Below are 23,768 nucleotides of genomic sequence, written 5' to 3'. Positions count from 1 at the left end.
GTGTTTCCAATAAAAAATAATCAAATCAGTGCTATTGAAAAAAAAACAACAACCCATATATATGTATATGTATATGTATATATATATATATATATATATATATATATATATATATATATATATATATATATATATATATATATATATATATATATCCCACAATCTTTGGGCTTTTGAATTCAAGCACGAACACACTAGAAAAAGTGCAAACATACACATTAAACCTTTAGGTACATTGAATTCTAAGACGGTTCCTTCAATAATGCGATTTACACCAAGTTACTTATAACATCTATGCTGAAAATCTTCACAATTTCAATTAGTATTCCAACCCTTTGAGCTGCATTTTTGGACACAGAAAGGATTAATAGGTCACAATAGGTCAGAGTGATGTTTATACACTTTATTGATCGTTAATCGGATTGATGTGCTTGGAAGCTTTTATCATTCTGTCCAGGTAACTCATATCGAGTATCCAGTAATGCCACCATGTGATACTTTGAATGAGAAGAGTTAATCGCTTGAATATATTTGACAACAGTAAACTTTTGCTTGTAATTCAGTTTAATTTGGTTATTTATTTAACTGTATTTGTAAAACAGATTTAGTTACATGCTTGTTGCCTCATTTAAGATATTAATGATAAAAATGGACAGTTCAACCTTGCGGTGTCGTCTCATGGTTGTTTTGTGACTCGTCCACAAAATTTGCTGAATTTTAAGCTGCACCCGCTACTGTACTCATCGACCCGAGAGCCTGGGAGGACGCATGCTCTGAATTACAATGACCTGCTCGGGACAAGGAGGAACTGCACAGTGGAAGTCATGACTGACCAGAGCTGAGCACACATGAGCAAAGTTCTTGGTATCCACTTGAAATATGGCTTTTAAAATGATTAATTATCAATACATTTCGTTCTTATAGGTACAAAACATGAGCAAATCCAACAAAGTGAGCACACACAGGTTTCGCTCAGGCGGCTAAGTGAGTGATTATTAAACAATGTGTGACTTGGTGAACAGTTTCCATGACTCCCCTGAGAAGTCTGGCTGGAATTAACCAAATGTCCTTGGCAGTGACACTTGTATGTATGTTTGTGTGAATGGGTTTTTCTCTGTACGTGTTCCGGAATTTATAGGATAGCGATTAATGTAAAGGATTTATCTTTATTTCTTCAACTCAAAATTTCCTGTTTAAGTGGAAAAATGACTTTTCAACCTGGACCAAGGAGAGGCCCAGTTTTATAAAATGCTCTTAAAGTTCTTCTTCTATATTGATTTATAGATCTAAAAGTTGCACCTTTCAGTCACTAATTAGGCTCAAATGCATGTTTGTGGACTGTGGGAGGAAATTATAGTACCCGGAGAACTGTGCAGGCTCCACACAGAGCGCAACAGACCGAGGAAAGTCTCGACATGACGCAAGATTCATACAAGATACATGAACGTGTGGCTCCATCAGTCATATTGAGTTGAAAAAAGGATGATCTGGATCAATGTCGAGGGGGCTTCAGACCCACAGAGAGGCTAAAAAGTTTCAGTTTTACTAAATACTGTATTTATTCATCACATAAACTATGATAAGTCCTTCTTTCTCCAACTTTTGGCCCGGTCTTGCAGTGTACCGTGTACCAAACTCTTTATGTTGAACTGTTTATGACAGGATGGTTCTGTTCGTATTCTGTAAAACCTAAATATATGACTTCCTTTGATTTTGTTTTTAATAAAATAGCAGTCAGTCCATAGTAATATGTCTTTCACACATTATTTGTTGGAAAAGTAATCAAAAAAGTCAAACACAATAGTAAATAAAATTGTGCTAAAAGAAAAAATAATTACATTGCACCGACAGCAACAACCACCTGGTGACTTCTCGTCTGCTTACCAACTTGAGCTCAAACCAAATCCTTATCCACAGATTTTAAAAAGTTGATCAAATCTAAACAAACAGCCCAGTTCTGATCACGAACACACAGACGGATGAGATGACAACGTTTCTCTTGCTCGCGACTGACATCTTGTGGTTAGATGTGAGTACCGCAGCTACAATGTAACCATGGTTGCTCTGGTTTGAATTCTAGTTATTAAGTTTAGTTATTAAGTTCCTCATGTCTCCTGCTTAGAATTAAAAACAGGGGACTTGAAACACCAAGATGTGGCCCGTACAAATGAACTTTGACTTTTTATTCATCGACTGCAGCGAACGAGGCGAGACGATCCACACTTCAATGAACACTTTCATGTAGCTACATATATGTGTGTGTGTGTGTGTGTGTGTGTGTGTGTGTGTGTGTGTGTGTGTGTGTGTGTGTGTGTGTGTGTGTGTGTGTGTGTGTGTGTGTGTAATAATGAATGTACTCCAGTTATCAATCCAGAAGTAAGAAGTAATAAGGAGCTGTCTCACATGAATTGGACACAGTTAAAGGAAAGTATTCATTGTAGGTCACATGAATTAGGATCGGTGTCTCGACTGGAGTTTCACAGTGAATAATGAAACTCATGATGTTGACAACTGACCTCAGTAATGCCAAGTTTCACAATAGACTGGTTTTGGTGTGAATGTGCTTTCCTCCTTTTTTTTAACTCATACGTTCACCTTCTGAACTGCTTAGTCTAACTGATCGTTTGGTTGAAATCAGTGCAACTTAATGATATTGTTAGATTATTTATCCTTTATTGTTTCACTCACAGACTCAACAAACTCGTATTCACGTACTTACAGATAACACACGTTGCTACATCATCAAGTTGGACCAACTGAGTCAAATTCATTTTAGTCCAGGGCTCTGGAGTGTGTTGGACTGGCAAAAATTTGTGCCATAATCACGTTTAAATTTAAACGTTGGAGGCTTTTTGTTGTTGTGCCGCAGTGTACGCAATGAAATTGTCAATCAAACAGTTATTACCCCAAAAAATACTCCAATCTCAACATAAAGCCAATTTATTGATACATTCTGGTGCAAAATACAACGACATGGCCAAACTAAACTTATTTTTTTAAATTAATTTTTTAATTTTTACATGGATTAAAGTAATGAAGCAGTTCTGAAGAGTCCTATTATCTTCTGGTGTGCTTCAGGTTTCATCCCGTCTATCACTCATGACTGGCTCAGTGTGTCCAGCAGGTGGCAGTGTCAGAGAGAGAGAGAGAGAGAGAGAGAGAGAGAGAGAGAGAGAGAGAGAGAGAAGAGAGAGAGAGAGAGAGAGAGAGATGGTATTTTTCGTCCCACTAAAGTTTCAGTGCAGGATGAAGTAACGTTCACTTTGCTGTTTTCCAGATAGGAATGACTTTTTGTTTTTTTGCCACGAAGTTATAAACACATTAATGAGATAAATCGAAGAAAAGCAAAAGGAACCTTTAATTCACTGGTTTTGAGACGTAAGACCTGAAACTAAACGTAAAACCCAACAACAGGTTACACATCTGAATTTGAATGAAGTTAACATCAATAACAGTTGAATATCAAGACCTCCTGTTCTGTTTCACTCATATACATTTTTTTTTCCAACTGGAAGATTTAAATGGAATTCAGAAAAGTTTAATGTTGAATCATCAGGTTATTAATATTCCTTTTTTTTTTTTTGTCTTATTGGGAAAACAATTTAGTTTCTGACTCAACAATGTGATGGAACTTAATCTGTGTCATTGCTAATAGTCGAGCTACACGTACACTTTTTTTTTTCACCCAACTGGTACTTTTGATAAAGTATTTTAGTATCTGTACTTTCATACCTTTATCTCCCTGCTGTAAGGAGACAAAACTCTCGAAATAGAATAAAAACGGTTTAAACGAGACTCCAGGTGAAGAAACCCATAAACCCTCAATTCTAATCACTAATTATTTATTCTTTTATAAACTTTCTCATTTTGCACCTCCAACTAAAGCGGATATTTTCTTGCATCGCCCAAAACAATGAATTATGCTGATTAGAATCCAAGAATGATTGTATATTTCATAATCTGTTTTGATTTCAAGTAATTAGTTTTGACTTTTTTCTTTAGAAAAGTATCTGTACTATTGAAGTACCCCCCCCCCCCCATAGGGCGGAGTCATTGTCACTAACAGATTCTCTTCTCCCAGCAACGCGTCCTCCTCCATTGTGCTTACATAAGCTGGCGGGCGGTTTATTGCACGCAACAGTGGTTATCACTTTAATTACCGAAGGTGCTTATTGTAATCCTCCTGGGTCCGCCTGTTAGCATGCTTGCCAGAGTATTGCTTATTATTACACTCCCCGTTACTCCATTACTCTATTACTCCATTACTACACACCGACAGCGTGGACAGATCGTACGTAACCACAGTTTATTTTTTTAGGAAAACAATTTTTTTTTTTGTTTTTATTGCTCGAGTGTTGTAAGCACATATGTACACGAAGCGACATGAAAAGTTAAAGAGGGGGAAAAAAAAAAATATAGAAAGAAAAGCAATTAGTACAGTGAAACGCTGACTCAGACAGTGGCGGACGACAAACGACTCGCATGTTATCTTCATGGGGACGGACAGACGATCACACAACGTGGAGACGCAAACGTTTATCAGCCAAAGACGTGTTGCAACGATTGAAATCCCCCCCCCCCCCCCCCGGCCAATCTTCACTGGTGGAGTAAATAGTACTGCGTCTAATCTCTCCGTCCGGCACGGCGTCCTCCTGCTAAACTCTTTTCGTCTAAATGTCACATTTTTCTGAGACGTCACCATTTTTACCACGATGAGCAATTTAAAAAAAGAAAAAAAAAAACTCCAACAGGCCAGTGTAAAAACTATTTTTTTAACTTCATTGTCTGCAGATGTTTGTGCACCTTAAGAACACTAAAGCGAGTGATAGACCTTCCTGGACGGAAAACAAAAACGACATTACCGAGTAAAACGTTTGCGTGTAGAAGTACCAAATTCACAGTGAAGAGAGAGGGGGGGGGGGGGGGGGGGGCGAGTCACGAGGAAACTTCACACGGGGAAGAGACGAAAATGGAGGTACGGGTTACACGAACCCAGCGAAACAAAGATGGATGGATGATAAACAATATGAAGGGAAAAGGGGGAGGAGAGAGAGTAAAACCATGGGAAGATAAATTACCCAATAAACAGAATAAATGTGCTGACATAAAGTAATAGTTAGAGGGGGGGGGGGGAAAATACAGAAACTACATTTAAAAAGTCCAACACTTGTGAATTTCACTCACTCAGACAATCTGTGACAATAAAAAAAACAACAACAACATATCAATGCAATGAAAAAAAAAACCGAAAACAACACATCATCAAACTGTTTTCTGGAATTGATCAGCTAAGAAGACTGCACCCCCCCTCCTCCATCTAACTGTGTTCGAGCTCTACAGTATCTGCGCGATGAGGCACTTGGAAAGAATATGATTGTACTGCGAGGAGAATATTATGTACATTTGTTCCGCTTGTATCTGTGTGTGTGTGTGTGTGTGTGTGTGTGTGTGTGTATGTGTGTGTGTGTGTGTGTGTGTGTGTGTGGGTGTGTGTGTGTAAATCACACTCCTTCCATTGTGAACTGCTGCTAAACGCCACGGAGTTGAAGGTGCAGCTCTTCAATCCTCATACTGACCCTGAAAAGTCGTCCACGGTTGATTTCTGAAACTCTCCCGCGACTGAAAATTCAAAAAAAAAAAAATAAAAAACCCCACCACAAATCGTCAGTGAGTTAAGACGGCGAGGCGGCCCTGTTACCGATTCCACATTTCAGCTTTACATACTGAGGGAAAAAACGAAACAACAACAACTCTTGTGCTTCTTCTAAAATGGTCCTACTCCCACGCCGCTGAGCTAAAGAGCGTCTCTAGAATCAGGAATGAAAAACAATCGGTGGAGAATTACGAGTCTTCCCTTAAAAAAAGAAAAAAGAAACCATGAAACCACCTAACCACAAACTCTAACAACTACCACTGCTACATTTCTTTTAAAACTGTGGAATAAAATTTATAAAATTAAAATAAATGGATGAAGAATAATTCGCAGTCAAACATCTCCTTTCCTTGAGTTTTCGGGCTCAGACGTCCAAAGAACAGAAACCTTGCACACATCGTAATATTCACAAAAATGACATCCTCGATCACGGGTCCCACGACAATACAACACTCCACAGGGTTTCTTTTTTTCTTTTTTCTTCTTCTCCTTCGTCGTCTTCTTCGGGACCTCCGGCGGTCCCTCTGCTTTGCGAGCGATCTGGTCGGCGGACGTCCCGAGCTTCACGGCAGGCTGGCGATGTCCCGCTTCGGAGGAGGGCCGGCCGGCTTGCCGGGCGAACCGTTGGCTTTGTCTTCGAAGACCAAAACACTGTGGAGAGATCGGAGGTAAGAAAAGAAAAGAAAAGAAAAGAAAAGAAAAGAAAAGGAAAGAAAAGAAACCCCACATTGACGAGATGCTAATGAGACTGCAGGAAGATTTGTAGTTTGTTACTGTACGAATCAAGAGGATTCTCTTTTCTTTTTTCTTTCTCCATTTGAACACAAAGAACAAAAATGACATAATCAACTGTAGTCGGAGTCAAACTCAAAGGATAATATAACCAAGATTTAAAAATAAATAAAATAAAAAAAATAAAAAAGAAATTACTTTTAACTCTTGGCCAAAAAGGGCCTAAAACCATAACTAAAATTGGAAAAATAGCTAAAACCAGCATAAATCAGGGGAAAAAATATACGTTAAAATAGCTAAAAAAAACATAAAAATGAGGGTGAAAAAATGCACAACTGCTTAAATGAAATGTTTCTCATTCTAAATTGGTATTTAAATTACATGAATGCTATTTTATGTTTTTGGGGGGCGTGTATCAAAACTATGCATGACACTTTTTAAACTGTGTTCGCCTCATTTTAAAATGTTCTGCAGCTTCATTTAAATTCTATTTTGGTGGGAAGTGACAGAAACGGCTCTTTCGCTCATAAATACTCGTGCAGCTTCTTGACAAGCAGAGCGAGTGATTGTTACCTCAGGAAACGGATGTTGATGAAACAAAACAAAACAATGATTAATGAGAAAAATATAGTTTTTTTATTTACTAATTCACTGAACTCAAATAATCAAAGAAATGTGATTATGATTTCCAGACAAAAACTGAAAGGAAGTGACGCAGAGCAACAGCAGCTCATAAAATCGTGTAAAAAAACTAATATAAAACCTTTTTATTAAGAGACAAATCTAACTGAGCAAAACTTCAAGTCAACTTACGTCTCGGCCCTCAATAGTTCCACTAATTTCTGGGAAAACTAGTTTCCCACCTCCGATCTACGAGGATCATTCGGGGTTTTGGCGAGACGATGAAAGCAGCTGCTGATCACAGTCGACAACTTAAAGCCGTTTCCACTCCTCCCAAACTGAAGGGATTCGTAGTGTGTGACATAAGCTCCACCTCCAGCACATTTCACGTTGACCCTCATTCAAGGAAAGCAATTGAGGCAGTTTTACCAACGTCCTTTATACACAAGCGTGTGTACTTGTACTGTAGTGAAGAATGCGAGTACTTCTGCCAAGTCCTGTGGTTCTCCAGCTGTACGGAGGAGAACAGGAAGGACTGCAGCAGGCGCTGAGGCCCAGGAAACAATCCCAGCCGCCTTCTGAGGAGACTGGATGCATGTACTGCGATAACACACTAATCCTCGATTCTATTTTGCAAATTTTACTGTTGGATGCCTTTACTATTAAATTAACACAACACTAGAACACTTTTCAAAGTATGTTACAGAACTACAAAGTACCGCAATCAATTTGATTCAGACCGTCTAATCCAGGGGTGTCCAACACACACAAAGCCCAATTTCATTTCCGGTGAAACACGGCCAAAATAACCTTTAAGTTTAAACTTTGAAGTGTTTCTTTGTAGTGGCGCAGAGCGTACGCCATGAAAATGTCTATAGTTTCACAAAACCAAACAATTATGACAGAAAAGGACGATAATCTCGACGCGAAGACAATTCTAATGATACTTTTTGACGAAAAATGCAGTGAAATGACCAGAAAACTCCCATAACTGCTGTATTATGCTTGTTTTTAGAAACTCACCCTGACAGCGTGGCTTTGACGCTTAATGCTAGTTTGTTGGCTTTCATGGCAGCATCGCTGATATCTCAGTGTTGGGTTGTGTCCAACACTAGAGGTGGTAAAACTTCTTTTTTTTTTTTTTTTTTTTAACTTATATACCAGGCACTTTTAAAGAAAAATGCTTAGAAAAGAAACATAAAAAAGCCTGTTATAGGTTCCCAAAGTTTAAACTGATGTCTTCAAATGGCACTTTATGACTCTCAAAAGCCGATCTCAACCTAAAATATTAATTCTTTTTAAATATATACCCTCTTATCACAAAACAGGAGAGCAGCAACTTTGTGCAATTCGGAAAACTAGAACAAGGTCCCTTCTGATACTTTTGATTGGATGAACGCAGAAAATTAACTGTTGTTCGAAGCAATTAATTGACTAATGGTTTTGAGTGAATTTGATTTAAACAGGTACAAATACAGACAGACGCCGGACTCGGGGCCGTCAGCACCATGGAGAGAGGCGTCAAGGCAGTAAAAAGTCAATTTATATGTAAATGAGGAAGACAGAGGGTAATTAAAGAGAGCTAAACGGTGTAAACAAACAAGAGTAGGAAGAGGAAGATGCAGAGAGCCACAGTTACAGTCGGGGTATGAGGCGGCTGAAGTTAAGAGAGAGAAAAGGAATGAGGGGGGGGGGGGGGGGACACGACGACCACGGAGGGGCCGAGGGGAATAGTGGGGTTTAAGCCGCACGCTGGCTCCGCTGACACAAACTATTCAGAGTGAATGCCTGTCTTTGATTTCCTTTTTTGGAAAACTCTGCAAAGCTCCGCTAAGCTCATAAGGAGCAATGATCCAATCGACAACAGGCACTCGGCAACTCGAACTCCATATCTCTGGCAAACACGCTCACCTACCCCGCGTTACTCCTGCTCGACATCCCCCCGACATAACAGGTCATTAATGACGACAATCAACTCGAAATAATACTGCTGGAACCAAACAAACATGCTGTTTTTAAAATGTTAGTGTACATGTGTGAAACATGTGTGTGAGTCCAGCAGGAATGATTGTTATGATGTATCCTGGTGGCAAGAAGAGCATCTGGAGTAAAAAAATAAAAAAATAAATACAATTATTCATGCATGTATTTATTTTAGCTTATGTGTTAGCTTCGTTAGACAAAAACAAGGTTAATTATACTTTGTGTATAATTAAATAAGCCTCCCAGCTGTTACCACGTCACATATCTGTCATTCAACATCTCGGTGTGAGCAGACTACGCTCGCGGTGCGTGCTCTGAGCGCTGCTGTAATGCGGCCTAAGAGCTCCACTGCGAAGCCTGACCTCAATCATTTTTTCCCTCTAATTGCAGCAAAATCAATTGTTGTCCTGCCAAATGCTTTGAATAACGCGATTCTGAAACGGCTCGGTGCCCTCGGCTCCTCCCTCCTCACCACGCGAACACGAAACAACAACAACGCGACAAGGGAGGCGTTGTGAGGCCTCCGCTGCCGTCGGCGGATCCCCGAGGCGGTCGGGTGAAGGAGAAGACAGAAAAACCCCAACATGCAGGAGACACGGAGGGGGGGGTCAGCTGGGGTCATCTTTCAATCTGAAAGTTGCTGGTTTAATTCCCCCAACATGCCTTGAAGTTGTTGGAGCTGTCAGAGTGATTACATTATTGTGTAATTGATTGCACTTTTCTCTCATATTGCACAATTCTGTCGTTGTGATTTTACCAGACCACGATTGCACAATGCATGGAAACATGACTTATCACAGGTCAGTCAGTCTTTCGCTGCATGTACAGTAAATTATGCTGATAGTGTGGTAACCATACATTGGTGACACATCGTAGAGGCCGTCAGCACGCCGTGCTCCTTATTCCGTTCAGTTTAGGTTCAAGACTACGTGAGCGACTTGTTGCAATGGTAAATTTTATTGACCTGCATTGAGCAAATTTTCTCACAATCTGAGAACGATTGTGCACCTGAAAAAATACTTACTTGACTAAAAACCATAAGTTAATTGGTCTGTAATGATGACACGTTTTGTTTATTGGGCACTTTTTATATTAATAACCCAAATGTAATGGAAACAAGCAGTATGATATCTGCAGGCAGTACAAGCTCACCGACATAGATTTTGTGTAGTGAAATGACTTTTTCTGACCTTCTGGTTGAACCCTCGATGGCCTTGGTGAAAATAATACTAACATGAGCTATTTCTGGAAAACCGAGACAATCCTACTAAAACCCAAGATGAGTGAGGCAGGAAGGGAATGATCCAGTTTTAGACAGCCGGGGGTGGGGGGATTATGGGACACACTTTTTGAAAAATGGTTGAAAGCAAACAAGGAAAAGTTATGCGTTTCCTCTGCTCGGTGTTTCAGGGATTATGAGATTTGTCTGCTGAAGAGTCCAGCCAGCTAAGCACGGCATAGCTGATGAGACGCAGCAGCCACTCTGGCTGTGGCTCCTACAAGCTCTCCCACATTACGGCTGCTTTAAAGGGCTTTCACTTTCCTGTGTTTAACATCAAATGGAAATGAATGCCCGTGTCTATTAAAAACTGTAGGAATATCTCATGTCTGTCGTAAAAGAGTTTTCTCAAAAGATTCAGGAGGGTTTTTTTTGCAGCCCAACATGCCTGTCAGTGGTTAATCAGCCTATAATCGCTTACCTAAGCGCATGATCCCAGCTAAAGATAAGGATGAGTTGACTATGGATAGGCGACATTGATGGGTTTGGTTGCCATAGTGAGTAATGACCACGGCAGCATGCGAGTCGTGACATCATGGAGAGCCATCCCCGGAGCCCCTCCCTCCGCCGAGGGGGAGAACAATCAGCTGACATGGCACACGGCACACAGCACACACAATACACATCCTCCCTCTCAGACATATGGTTCCGCGTGAAAACCAGCAGAAGCTTCAGACACAGTGTGTGAAAATATCAACACTTACAGTTTTAGCACGGCGGAGCGCTTGCCCAGCATCATCTTGACAAAGTCCCGGTAGTTGATGGTGTTGCTGCTGCCGCCGCCCGTCACCTCCACAATCATTTTCTTCAACTCCAAGTGGGTCTTGGGCACGCCGAGCTTCTCCATCATCCGCTTCAGACCCATCAAATCTGAGAGGCAACATCATCAGGAGGGAAGACGTGAATCACTTCCATGCATTTATCTTTATGCCAACCTGGTTTTCTCACAGGAACATTACATTAAAGAAAACCACACGGCGTGTGGGCGATTGACACGGTAAAGCACTTGGAGACTGCTTATGTGAAAGTGCATCATTTACATTGACTTGAGTACAAAAAAAAACAAACAAAAATGCCACAAGTTCACGGCAATTTACTGTGAGAAGTGTTGCTCAGCCTTCAAAAAACTGCCAGCATAATGTGTGCTTTGGCTCTGGGAGGAGCATTGCATTGAAATAAATATGCGCTCAACTTGTGCTTGTGGCGTTAAATACAGTACACGAGTGAAAAAAACGTAAAAAGTAAAGAACAGATCTCGTTTGTCATTCAAAACAATGTGTACTGTACAAACGTGTATGTACTCTTGTAGTTGTCAAGCACCTTGATTAAAGATCACTTGTGATGGATAATGTGGTTAAAAATCAACAACAACATTTAAAGCAGTTTATTGGCCGACCCAAAGACAATGCTCATATCTCGTGTTTGCTCCACCACTGAAGGTCTTTCACACACTTTGGTCTCGCTTTACATGCAGGACACGGCTGTGATACGCGAGCCTGCTCGTCTCCTGTGTTCACAGCGGCCAGACTACACACGCCCAGTATTAATTACTGCTCCCTCGTGTTGACGCCGCACATGAGGTCGGCTGACAGTTGTTATCGGGGCTGCAGCTGGTGTCCTGGAGGCGGTTATTACTCACCGATCTCTCCTTGGTCGTTCAGGTCAAACTCGGCATATTTATCTGCAAAACACAAACACGCAGGAGACTATTACCAACTATTTATTTTCGTCTCACACACACACACACACACACACACACACACACACACACACACACACACACACACACACACACACACACACACACACACACACACACACACACACACACACACACACACACACACACCCCTTGGAACAACGCCGACCATGCCACCTTGCATGTCAGCATAACACTGAACAGGGTGTGTTGTTTTTTAGAGTCTTCCATTGTGCCGACAGCTGACCTGGCGAAAGGAGAGAGAGAGAGAAAAAAAAGAAAGACACAAACAGCTGATAATGACAGGTGGGGTTTTCATGTGTGTGTGTGTGTGTGTGTGTGTGAGAGAGTTAGTGGGAAGCGGGCAAAGGGCAGCTGAGTGGAGTCGACAATGCGAGGCGGATTAACGGCAAGGAGGTCAGGAAGTTAAAAGGCTACTTTAAGTTCAAATGCTGCAATCAGGAAGGAGAACAAACAAAACAAAAAAATAATAATGTGTGGACTGAAAAGCTCAGATAAAGAGTTTTCCCTCCCGTTATTACTCGCCCGAATTTAATCTGATCCGTTAAGCCATGCAACACGCAGACAGATCGCTGGGACCCTCCAAACAGATGACACGTTTAGTGAAGAATTATGAGAGTTCACAGAAAGACATACCGGATCTGATAAATACATTTAATATTAAAGAATAATCCGTCCGTCTTCTTTACAGCTTTATCCGACATGCAGGGGACAAACAGGACATGTTGTAGTGGGTCAAGAGGAAAACACGAAGAGAGACAGACACACATATTCACACCCATGAGTGACTTAGGCCATTTTATACAGCAATTAACGTATAAACTTATATTTTTAGACATGCAAACTGTACACAGAAGGCCCCTCGAACTCATAATCATACTGGCTTTGGGCTGTACGTTGGTGTGGTCTCTCAATATAAAAGGAGCTGAGAAGGTTTCCTGATGGAGTTTGCATGTTCTCCATGTGTGTGCTAAGGTCTTTTTACCCAGGGGTACCCAAGTTAGACTTGCATTCATAAAAAACAAAAAGCAAAACATGCATTTGAGAGGAATTCGTGACTCTAAGGCTCCGTTTACACAAAGTTTTCAAGTGAATACCGAAAATCTTTGGTGCGTTTTGAGTGTCTGATCACGGTGTTTGGAGATACTGTAAAGGCAATTTTTTAAAATCTCAGACTCCGTCTTCTACACAAGCACCATTACATGTACAACAATGGCGGTCCCCAGAGCGTGGCGACTCCCAGTCTATATTCTCCTGGGACTTGGTAGTTTTATTGTTGAGAATCGCTCATAACAGCCATCCAACTTCATTGTCTGTCCGTGCAAATGTACATGTCATTGGTAATGTTGACAGCATATTCTCTGTGAGCATGTGTGTGGTTTGATTACAAAAAGAAAAAGAAAAAGAAAAAAAAAGCAAAACTGCATCGTTTTCAAATCATTTCTGTGTAAATATGGAACTGAAAATGCAAAAACGATGCATTTTTCACTTAAAACGTATAAATGACATGTTAAGTTGGATGGAGCTTGATTAAAAGCTACAGACAATTTTCCATCCATCCGTCCATCCACCTCTTTAAAACCAGTTTTTCTTAGTAAGGGTTGCAAGGAGTTTGATCCTGTCAAAGGGTACATCCGAAACATGTCACCAATCCATCATGGAGACACAAAGCATCACTACACCCACACAGACAATTTAGGAGTCACCCATTACTCTAACAAGCACCTCTATGGAATCTGTGAGGAAGCCAGAGTGTAAAACATGCAGCTCCAAACAAAAAAAAAAACACTCAGTCAGCAAATCCAAACCAGGCACATTCTTGCAGTGCGGCAATAGTGCCGAACAAATATTCACTATGACATTTGCGTAAACTTATACAATCTCACTCCCAACTATTGATACGTTCAGCTTCAGGCTGCACACATAAAAAAAGAAGAACATAAACTCCCGACAGCCTGATGGGGATTTATTTTGGATCATTTCAATCCAGTGTGACAAACCAGATTGTCTGAATAAGACAACAAAAACATATCCTGTTACGTTTTGTTGTTGTTGTTGGAGGAGGTATGATAAGTTTTTTATTCTCGTTAAACCTTCCTTGCTTCTCTGCGAGTCCAACTGATATTTCCCCTGCTTCTCACGAAATTTCGCCCCCAATCTCTTTTCTCTGGAAGACCACTTTATTCAGATTACACTTGCTATTTCTGTCCCACAATGGGAGCTCTGTACGTGTGTGTGTGTGTGTGTTGGGCGGGAGAGGAGAGGGGACTGTGTTAACTGTGTGAACCCCTTTGGGGAGTGGGACAGGACAATAGTAACCCTGTTCGTAAACTCTGAGGAGCGGGCCTCCCAACACACACACACACACACACACACACACACACACACACACACACACACACACACACACACACACACACACACACACACACACACACACACACACACACACGTTTTTTTCAGAGGGCCACTTGTCGTCTTGCAGCCTGTTGATCATCTGCAGCCACAGAGAGTGTCTCAGCTGAACAAAACCGAGCTCCTCAGTTGTTTCCTCCTGACCTAGATTCCTTCAGCCAATCGCAAAACGACAAATTCTAAATCAAAGCCGCAATTATATAGATAAAACATATATATTCTGCTTTCTTTTAACATGCCTTATAAAGGCTGCAATGTCGTCTAGATGTACTCTGAATCCTCGAGTTTGTGTCTTTGTACCGAGCTCAACAATCAGAAGCTGCTTTTCTACTGAAGAAATTTTCCCATCAATTAGTAAAGACTGACGCTCAGGGAGAAAATCAACATGGCTTTTGTTTGTTTCCACTCTCCTTACAATTCATTATGTGTGTCAGGTCTTTATAATCTAACTTGTACAACATATACTTATGACGTTAGATAAAGAGAAAAGCGTTCAGAATTATAATATGATAAATACAGATATGTCTCAGTACTGAACAAGAACACAAACGCTATAGCAGGACTTCAACACTGACACTCACTCTTGATATTTATGTAAATAACACACGTGTACAGAGTATATCAATTCTCTTCTAATTATTCAACTCCATAAACATTTCAAAGAACCACAGCAGGATGATAGTTAACAAAGACAATCAAACGTGAAATAAAGTAGATGATGATGATGATGTTGGGTTGCTACAGCAGGTCGTAATCCACATGATTGAGTTTGCTTTTTTATGGGATGAGCGATGGCGGTTGAAGGCCTCGCTCAGAAATCCAACACGTTGACGCGTCAGCAGTCGGGCTTCACAACATGCTGCAAGTTGATCATTATCGTGACGCCAACATGCACTAAAACCTGAGTCAACTGCCATTAAATGCTGTTTTTATGCACTCTGCATTCATGTTCTGTAGATCCAAATGACACTTCAACACAGAGGAAAGCTGCGACTGTTGTGAATTGTTTCTGTTGTGAGTTGTTATCTATAATTGATAATACACAGCTCAAACAAATAAAGGGAACACCTAAACAACACAATGCAACTCCAAGTATATCACACTGGTGTGAAATCAACCTGTCCTGTTAGGAAGCAACACTAATTGTGAATCAATTCCACCTGTTGTGCAAATGAAACAGACAACATGTGGAAATGAGAGGCGATTAGAAAGACAACTTCTATAAAGGAGTGGTTCTGCAGGTGGTGACCACAAACCACGACGTTGTTCTCCTGGTTTCTGGCTGAAGTTCTGGCCACTTTTGAATGTTGTTAGTGTTCTCGGTCCTCGAGGCAGCAGGAGGCGAGTCTACAACCAACACAAGCTGCTCAGGTTGTGCAGCTCAAGATGGCACACCAACGCGAGCTGTGGCAAGAAGGTCTGCTGTGTCTCCCAGCACAGTGTCCAGAGCATGGAGGAGATACCAGGAGACAGGCCAGGACACCAGGAGATGTGGCGGGGGGCGTAGGACGGCAACAAGCCAGCAGCAAGGACCACTACCTCCTCCTTTGTGGAAGAAGGAACAGGAGCAGCACTGCAAGAGCCCTGCAAGATGACCTCCAGCAGGCCAGAGGCCACTAATGTGCATGTTTCTGCTCAAAACTGTCAGAATAATATATTGTATAATATATTAATGAATATTACTGCAAATTGTTCATACTCCTCGTATCGCGCAGCATGGTTCAGCAGTGGGATCAAACCAAAGAATTGAAAATCATAAAATTTTATTGCCACAAAAGTAGAGAAATCTAATATTCAAGTACCACTGAGGCAAACGGGAAACAATAACGTTCAGGTTTTCAGTTATATGAAACACTTTTGGGATATTTAGAAAAGGAAGTCTTTGATAAATGTCAACATGTTAACAGTTTAAATGACGTTCATGCTGGTTTAACTATTAATTTTAACAGTATTTCTCCCAGTGCGGCTGAGCAGGAGCTTTGCACTAAAGTAATATACAGACTCTATTAACAGTTCGCTTGAGGAAAAGTCTCGGTGTCCAGGTCTTTGTCACAGAGTTGCTGTAACATAAAAGGCCGTCTCTAATCACTCACTCGCGTCCCGATAACGCAGCGATCACAGTGTGTACGTTCTCTGACAGGAAATGCTTTCAGTGTCAATTTGCCCAAACGTACACAAACACCACAGCGGCATTTCATAAAGTTAGAGACATAATTATCAGGTTACCAGCGGTAAAGTAACGGATAATAACAGCGCCACAAATCCATTAATCTGATCTTTTTTCAAGCGTGTCGTGTTGAAAACATTTTCTTGACATTGCTGGGGCTCAGAATGACCCGATGACAAAGAAGTGGCGGGTGGTGGCGACCCGGGGGCGGGGAGGAGGGGGGTTGTAATAAAAGGCTGCAGAGTGGGATAACTCATTTATATAATAAGAGTCAGAGTCATACAGGAGAGTCACGATATCTCCTGCTTAGAAGGAAAAGACATAAAAGAGTGAGTGTCAGTAAAAAGCTGGGAACATGGTTCTTGCCTCATAAATGCAGTTAGAAACCAAATAAAACCTGCTGTTGATGCAAACACTTTTATTTGAGCTGCTTTGAGATCAGGCAGTCAAACTTGTTAAAACTATAAATGACACAATAAATCTACCAACTAACATGTACTATCAATCATAATAATTGACTTTGTCATTTCTATAACATTTCTATATTAAATTCTTTGTTTTCCAGTGGTCATGCTTGTTGACAGAAAAGTTTTATGATGACTGTCATTATTTTTTTTCCTCTTAATTGGGGAGTTTTCTTACATGTGTGATTGTTGTAACAAACCAAAAAACCCTTTTTCTTTTATAAAATTTGCAAATATATGAATATAAATGTCAAATATAGAGATGATCAGTATGTGTTTATCACTTGGTAGTAGCAGAAATATAAGCCTGCATTTTGAGAGCAAGATTTTCAAGAATGCTCCGACTCTGTCTCCATATTAACGAGGGAAACCGCAACTTCTATGAAATGCTCCTCCTGCGCATGCGAACTGCGGCTGTAGAAAATAGTTCTTCTGCACATGCACAAGTAGATGGACAACAACAACAACAACGGTGGCCTCCATCGAACAAACGTCAGGCCCCGTTAACAAGGCGTTTCAGGAAAAATGCCATTTTCAGAACGTGTAAATATAACACCCGAATCAAAAACACAAAAAAACTATATATTTTTTTCTGAAACGTTGTGGAAACGGAGCCTGCAGTTTGTTTCGATCAGAATCCCTTTAGCATGTCAAGGCCAACTCGTGTGACCTGACATGCTAAATGTCGTTTTCAGCGTTTCAGCCGTTTCCGTGGAAACGCACATCGTTTTCGAAACGAATAAACGCACTAAGCTTTTCTGAAACGAAAACCCCAGTGTCACGTAATCGGGGACCTAATTATCAAGTTCAAGTCATTTCCAGAGGGACAGTAAAGCCTCACAAGTTTGCTTCCTTTTTTTAGCACGTTACACTGACGTCACAGTTTGGGACTATTTTAGAAAAATCTAATATCCCATGGTGCATCTGGTGCTCATGAAGTGAAGGGTAATGGCTATGTGGCACCTCATCGGCTTACGCAGAGCATGAAAAGGCAGGTTTCACTTTTATTACGCCGAGACACTCCCAGCAAAGATCACGATCGCTTAATGAGCTAAAAGAGCTTTGCAGAAATGAAGCAATAAAACAAAAAATAACTTCTTCACTCTGCGCTTAAATCCAGGAAGAGTGAGCAAAATGCTTGTTAAAGCCTTCACATCAATGTTTAATTAAGGTAGATTTGCCATAAAATGCGTTAATGTGATGTGGCTGGTAGTTAGATGCTGACCTCTGGGTCACTGCGATGGTATGGCAAGAGAGAGAGAGGGAGAGAGGAGAGAGAGAGAGAGAGAGAGAGAGAGAGAGAGAGAGAGAGAGAGAAGAAGTCTCCCAGGACCTGGGTGTCAGGTCGTCTTTCTGTTTATACATTGCTGCTCCATTTCCTCCAGCAGGCTCACAAAGTAAGTAGGACACTGGAGCATATTCCTCATCTCAAAACATGCACACACTTATTTGAATAAACTAGTTGTGACCGGATAAAAAAAGAAAATTAAGTGGGCCCTCTGCAGCCTTTTGATATACACAAGTGTAATATCTGAGGAATGGGGAGGGGTTCTTCACAAATTCTGGCGAATTTTATTTTACAATAATTAACAAAGTCGTGATAGTTTGTTTGTAATCTCCCAGGACGATTTTACAAAGCTTAAGTTCTGAATACTGTAACAAGAAGAAGAGAAACGCCCAGGCACATTCCTCCCAGGCCACTGAGGACTTGGCCTTGCAGATTTTTCAACCCCCCCCAAAAAAATCTGCAGCAGTTAGGCTTTCCCACAGAGAAAAACAAAAACGACTAGAGCCCAATGTGTGTGCAGCCTGCAGACAGATACGAAACACATAGAGGATAAGATTGCGTCCCACCCTCAATACTTGGGAGTGGAAAAAGAAACACTTGCAGTCAAAAACAGGAGATACCAAAACATCTGAGAGGAGGAAGATGAGGAGGAGGAGGAGGAGGATGTGCTTACTTTTAAAACCTTCCAATTTCTCAGCCAGGTCGTCTTCGTCCCTGTATTTCTGGTCTTCCAGATATTCCTGAAAAGAGGAAGAGGGCGTGAATAAACCAGACATCGATCAGAAAAACCTGAAAAAAATCTGCCGCCGCAATTCATCTCACTGTTATGCCGTCACGGACGATGACATACAACCTTTAAGATCTTCTCCTAATTTGTCATTATTCATCACTATATTCATTAATTGGAACGGCTCACACGGGCACGAAACAGCCTGAAGGGAGCCGCTCTAATGAAATTATAATGATGCAATCTGCCACGCAGGACTCGTTTTCTGTCTCCTCTTGAAAGGAGAGATCGCATGAGATGGGTTTTTTTACTCCCTCTCTCTCTCTCTCTCTCTCTCTCTCTCTCTCTCTCTCTCTCTCTCTCTCTCCACGCTGACCTCTGTGTGTCTGTCGAGCTTGTAATTAAGGGAGAGCAGGATAAACGCCACAACTGGATGTTTGTGGTGGAGTGAGGCCTGACTCAGCGACCCCCACGATGGAGTGTCCTCACACAGGTGACACTGTAGAATTATGTTCTTCTGTTCAAAATAACTAAACTAAAATCGCTTTCTTCTTGGGCTGACACATTAGATTTGGCAGTTTCAAGCTACTCGAGTGAGGGGTTAAGGGTCAAACCAATCTTTTAGGGACAAAAAGGCACCATTGCGTGTGTGTGCCCAAAACCATGAATCATTTATAAATATTGTTAGTAGCAGAAGTGATGCAATAGAAGCTGAAATAGTTGCTCTGTGTAGCGTTTGTATATATCATTTCCTTCTTAAACCAACATAATTACTACTCTTTTTGCCCAGCTCTTAAGGAAGCTTTCCATTTCTGTTAATATAGCCTTCATATGTAGTTGAAAAAAGATCATGCATATGCCAAAATGATTACTTTATTTAGTCTAAATCACAATAAAACCTATTTTTCAAATATCAAGATTATCACTTTTTTTTTTTTATTTAAAAAAAAAAGATTTAGACCTTTAGTTTGACAGGGTGACGATTTGCAACAATCACTGATAGAAGTCATTTATCAAACTAAAATCTGTCTCGCTGTAGCTGGGACTGTTTGAAACCAAAATAAGGTATAAGTGGTACAAACAAATGACGGCTAAAGAGTTTCCGCAAAGCCTAACCTCATGGGCGAGGTGTGTTATTAAGTGATGTCACGCTGGATTATATGAGACATTAGTATGAAAGTGATTTAAGGACAAGGCACCCTCTCAGCTGCAAGGAGAGGCAGGCAAGTATGTAGGAACCACTGCCGTAATGTAAAATGTAAAAGCTATAGTGACAGTGACCACACAGGCGATTCACCACACTGAACATCTGTATTTACACGCTATTGATCATTGACCGCCGCAGTCAAACTTCTCCGATTACGCCTGTGGGGTGTCTGCATTTGTAAAATCAAACACATATGGATGTTTCATTACATCAGGATGCAAATCCTCTGTACAGGACATCATCATTATTATTATTATTTTAGATCTTAACCCATCATGTTCTGGAACAAATGAGGGATGTGAAACCACAGGATGAGAGGATGGTGCTGTGACACAGTAAATGTCAGAGGAGACACAGATTTTGCAGACATGTAGGTGACGTAGGTAAGGTAATAACAAGAAGCACCTGTTTGTGCGAGAGCAAGGCCTTCAAATTGAACCTCTGCAGATCGATTGCAGAGGTTAAGGGGGCGAGAAAACGAGGGGTTTCAACAAGTCATTTTAACGGCTGTTTATTATTCACTGCACTTCGGGGACAGTTAAAACTGGAACGGAATGCCATGCCTCCACATCCTCCTCCTCTTCACCAGTGGTGCGTTCAAATACAAGGCCAATGCCGAGTCAAGTGTATGCAAATTCCCATTAAAAAAAGAAAAAAAAAAAGCGGGGCACCTTTACCTTATTTATTTCTTCCAGTTTTTGCCTTTGCTGCTCCTTTAGCAGCCCGAAGGTTTTCCCACCTGTAAGAGAATATCACATTTGAACAGAAATAGCGGGTTAATAACGACACAGGCTTAGCTGTCGGCCTCAGATGCTCTATTGTAGGGACGCTAATCTTACAGCTTGGCGAGACACACACACACACACACATACAAATACGCGCGCGCGCAGATGTAGCGGGGGGGGGGGGGGGGGGATAAACTCGTTATTTTTAGTAATTTCTTTCTACCTTGGACATTTGAAGGCATCCCGCAGCTGGTGTGAGACGTGTAGATCCAGAAAAGTAGTAAAAAAAAAAAAAAAGGTCCGAGCCAGAGGCAGACGCTGCTGTTTTAGGTCGGACTCCTGTTCAAATCGGGCTCAACGGGCCACTCGGCACCGGCGTGAAAGCTGGCGTAGCCATGGAGACAACATCCGGTGTGGCTTTTCAGAATAAAGGCACCGAACCCTACCCCCCCTCCCTTTTATTTTCTACAAGGAACTGTAAACGATGTTGCTTTGTTTACATGATAGTATAACTTATTTTATCATCTACTATTTTAACCGCATTTATTACCACCTACCTTTTTCCACAAAAATCCAACGAGCACAAAACAAGCTTGCTATCATCGGCACAATATTGCAGGAATTAAAGGATTTCTGACCGAGCAAGGTTCAGAAACCATATACACTTATCCTCAGCAGTTATCCTCACATACATGTTTATGGACCGTGGGAGGAAAACCACACCGGGGAAACATGCAAAACTCCAGACAGAAATGTCCAGAGCACCACGGGCCTCTGGGATAGGTGTACTAAGTGTTCCATAGTGGAGAATCAGCTTTTACTTTCCACGCTCCTCACCTGTGGAATCTGAGGACTGGCGACACACTCATTTCTTTTAAGTCAGGCCTTAAAACATTAGAATTTGTTCAGTCCATCCATTAAAAAATAGATTTTACTTACTATATTATTCCCTTTGGCTTAACAAAGTTGCTGCTTCATTTATTCTCCTTTTTATTCCTTTCTTAATCGCCTCACTTTAATGTATTTCCTTTATTTCCTTGTAAAGCACTGTGAATTGCTTTATCTCTGAATGGTGCTCCAGAAATACATTTGCCTTGCTTTGCCTTTTTAACCAAAGAAGTACATTTTACTGATGCACGGGTCTGCAACCTGCATCTCTTTTGGCTCTTCACCCCCTTATGTAGTGGCAACCTGCAGCTTTCACAACTATGTTATTAAATAAACATTAACATCACAGTTCAAGCTGCAAAAGCGACACTTAAATGAGATGAGCTGAGTTTGTTGTATCAGTTTCTTCAATGCGCATGATCAATGTTTAACGTTCCACCTTGGAAGCAGGCAGGTTTACCGGTCTGTTTAACAAGTGGAGAGAAATTAACAACAAAAAAGGCCATGATGGAAGTGTTTATTGTCTAATATGGTTTAAACTATCTAAATGGATTGAACAAAGATAAAACATCTAAAATGGTTAAAGCATCTAAAATTGCAAGAACTGATGAAACAGTTTAAAGAAATACTATATCAACACTTTTATGCTCAATTTTATGAGGTCAGTTCAATGAATAAATCCATGAATAGCTTTATTGTCATTATAAGTCACATATAATGAAATTACAGGTGCTGCTCCCTTTGCAGATCAACATAAAGATTAACAAATTATGAGGTGAAACAGGATTACATGTGATGGAGATAATAAAACACGAAGGTCCAGGTCAACAGGTATTTAATGGCCCAGGGATCAAAAGTTAAGATAATTGTGATAGTTAAACATGTTTTGTTGCTCCGATGCTGGAAAGAGAGAAAAAGTGAATCTTTTGGTCATAAAGGTATTGAAAAGATTGTAAATAATATGACACGTTTTCCCACTTTATGTCACCTATGGCCAGTGATTCAGTGCAGGAAGGGAGAAGACCATATTTGAAAGGAGAATGCTTGTTCTTATTATTTTAATTATCATTACTGCTCATGGATCTCAAAAAAACTGGAATTGATGTGATCCACAATGAACTACTGTCGAAGGCCAATGTGAGGATCCATAAACACAAAGATATTTGAATTACAGCAGCAGACAGTAATGTGTATGACATTTTAAAGGAATATAAAATCGGTGAAAGTAATATCCAATAATTAGATTTGTCGTAGGAGAAATATATTACAAGTACAATTTACTGCCTTTTTTTAAGCCTCTAAAAAAAAATTTATTGACACAATTAATTCAATATCTTTTCACCAAACCTGTACAAGCTGGAAATTATTAAAAAAAAAAAAAAAGATTAATTTTTCAATACAGATACATGTTTATTATTGCTCTTCAGTGCAAAATATGGCAAAAAGAGAGCCTTAATGTCCACCGTGTCCTAGAAATAAATAATACGGTTTATTTATTCTAATTTGCTTGTATTACATTACAACAGTGTGGTGTCTGTACAATTAATTGTGTCCTTATCTGAAGGTAGTTTTGTATTTTTCTCTAATCTAATAAAAAAATAAAAAGAATCCGTCAATATTAAAATGTAGCTGCACACAGCATCAGCCCGTTGTAATAAAGATCAGCTCTTATGCTGAAGTGTGATCCCTCCACATTCCTGTGTGGTGGTGCACAGACACCACCTACTGCACCTACTCACCACTGATGATGTTGGAGGAAAAAACTGGGACACTCTCCGCTCACTCTCGCCATCGCGTGGCGGGAGGAGACATTGCAGCCGCTGAGAGTGCGACCCGGACACTCACCGCACCCGGGAAGCATCAATACATCAAACCAATCTGGCTTCCAATGAATTAAAG

At 40.7% G+C, this 23,768-nt stretch overlaps 1 protein-coding gene across 1 annotated transcript; it reads right to left on the bottom strand.

Moving 5' to 3' along the window:
- Positions 1–4,291: 4,291 nt before the first annotated feature.
- aif1l (allograft inflammatory factor 1-like) lies at positions 4,292–21,372 on the bottom strand. Its single transcript, XM_080476389.1, has 6 exons — positions 21,205–21,372; positions 20,934–20,995; positions 18,996–19,062; positions 11,908–11,949; positions 10,973–11,138; positions 4,292–6,304 (listed from the first exon to the last, which is right to left on the bottom strand). Exons 1-6 carry the CDS (start codon positions 21,221–21,223, stop codon positions 6,217–6,219), a joined length of 444 nt encoding a protein of 147 aa, XP_080332515.1. The 5' UTR covers positions 21,224–21,372; the 3' UTR covers positions 4,292–6,216.
- Positions 21,373–23,768: the final 2,396 nt, after the last annotated feature.

This window comes from Lipophrys pholis (genome assembly GCF_963383615.2).
Source record: "Lipophrys pholis genome assembly, chromosome: 12".
In the NCBI taxonomy this organism is placed as follows: Eukaryota; Metazoa; Chordata; class Actinopteri; order Blenniiformes; family Blenniidae; genus Lipophrys; species Lipophrys pholis.
The sequence above is the reverse complement of the archived record's forward strand: the minus strand, read 5'-3'. Positions and strand labels throughout refer to the sequence as shown.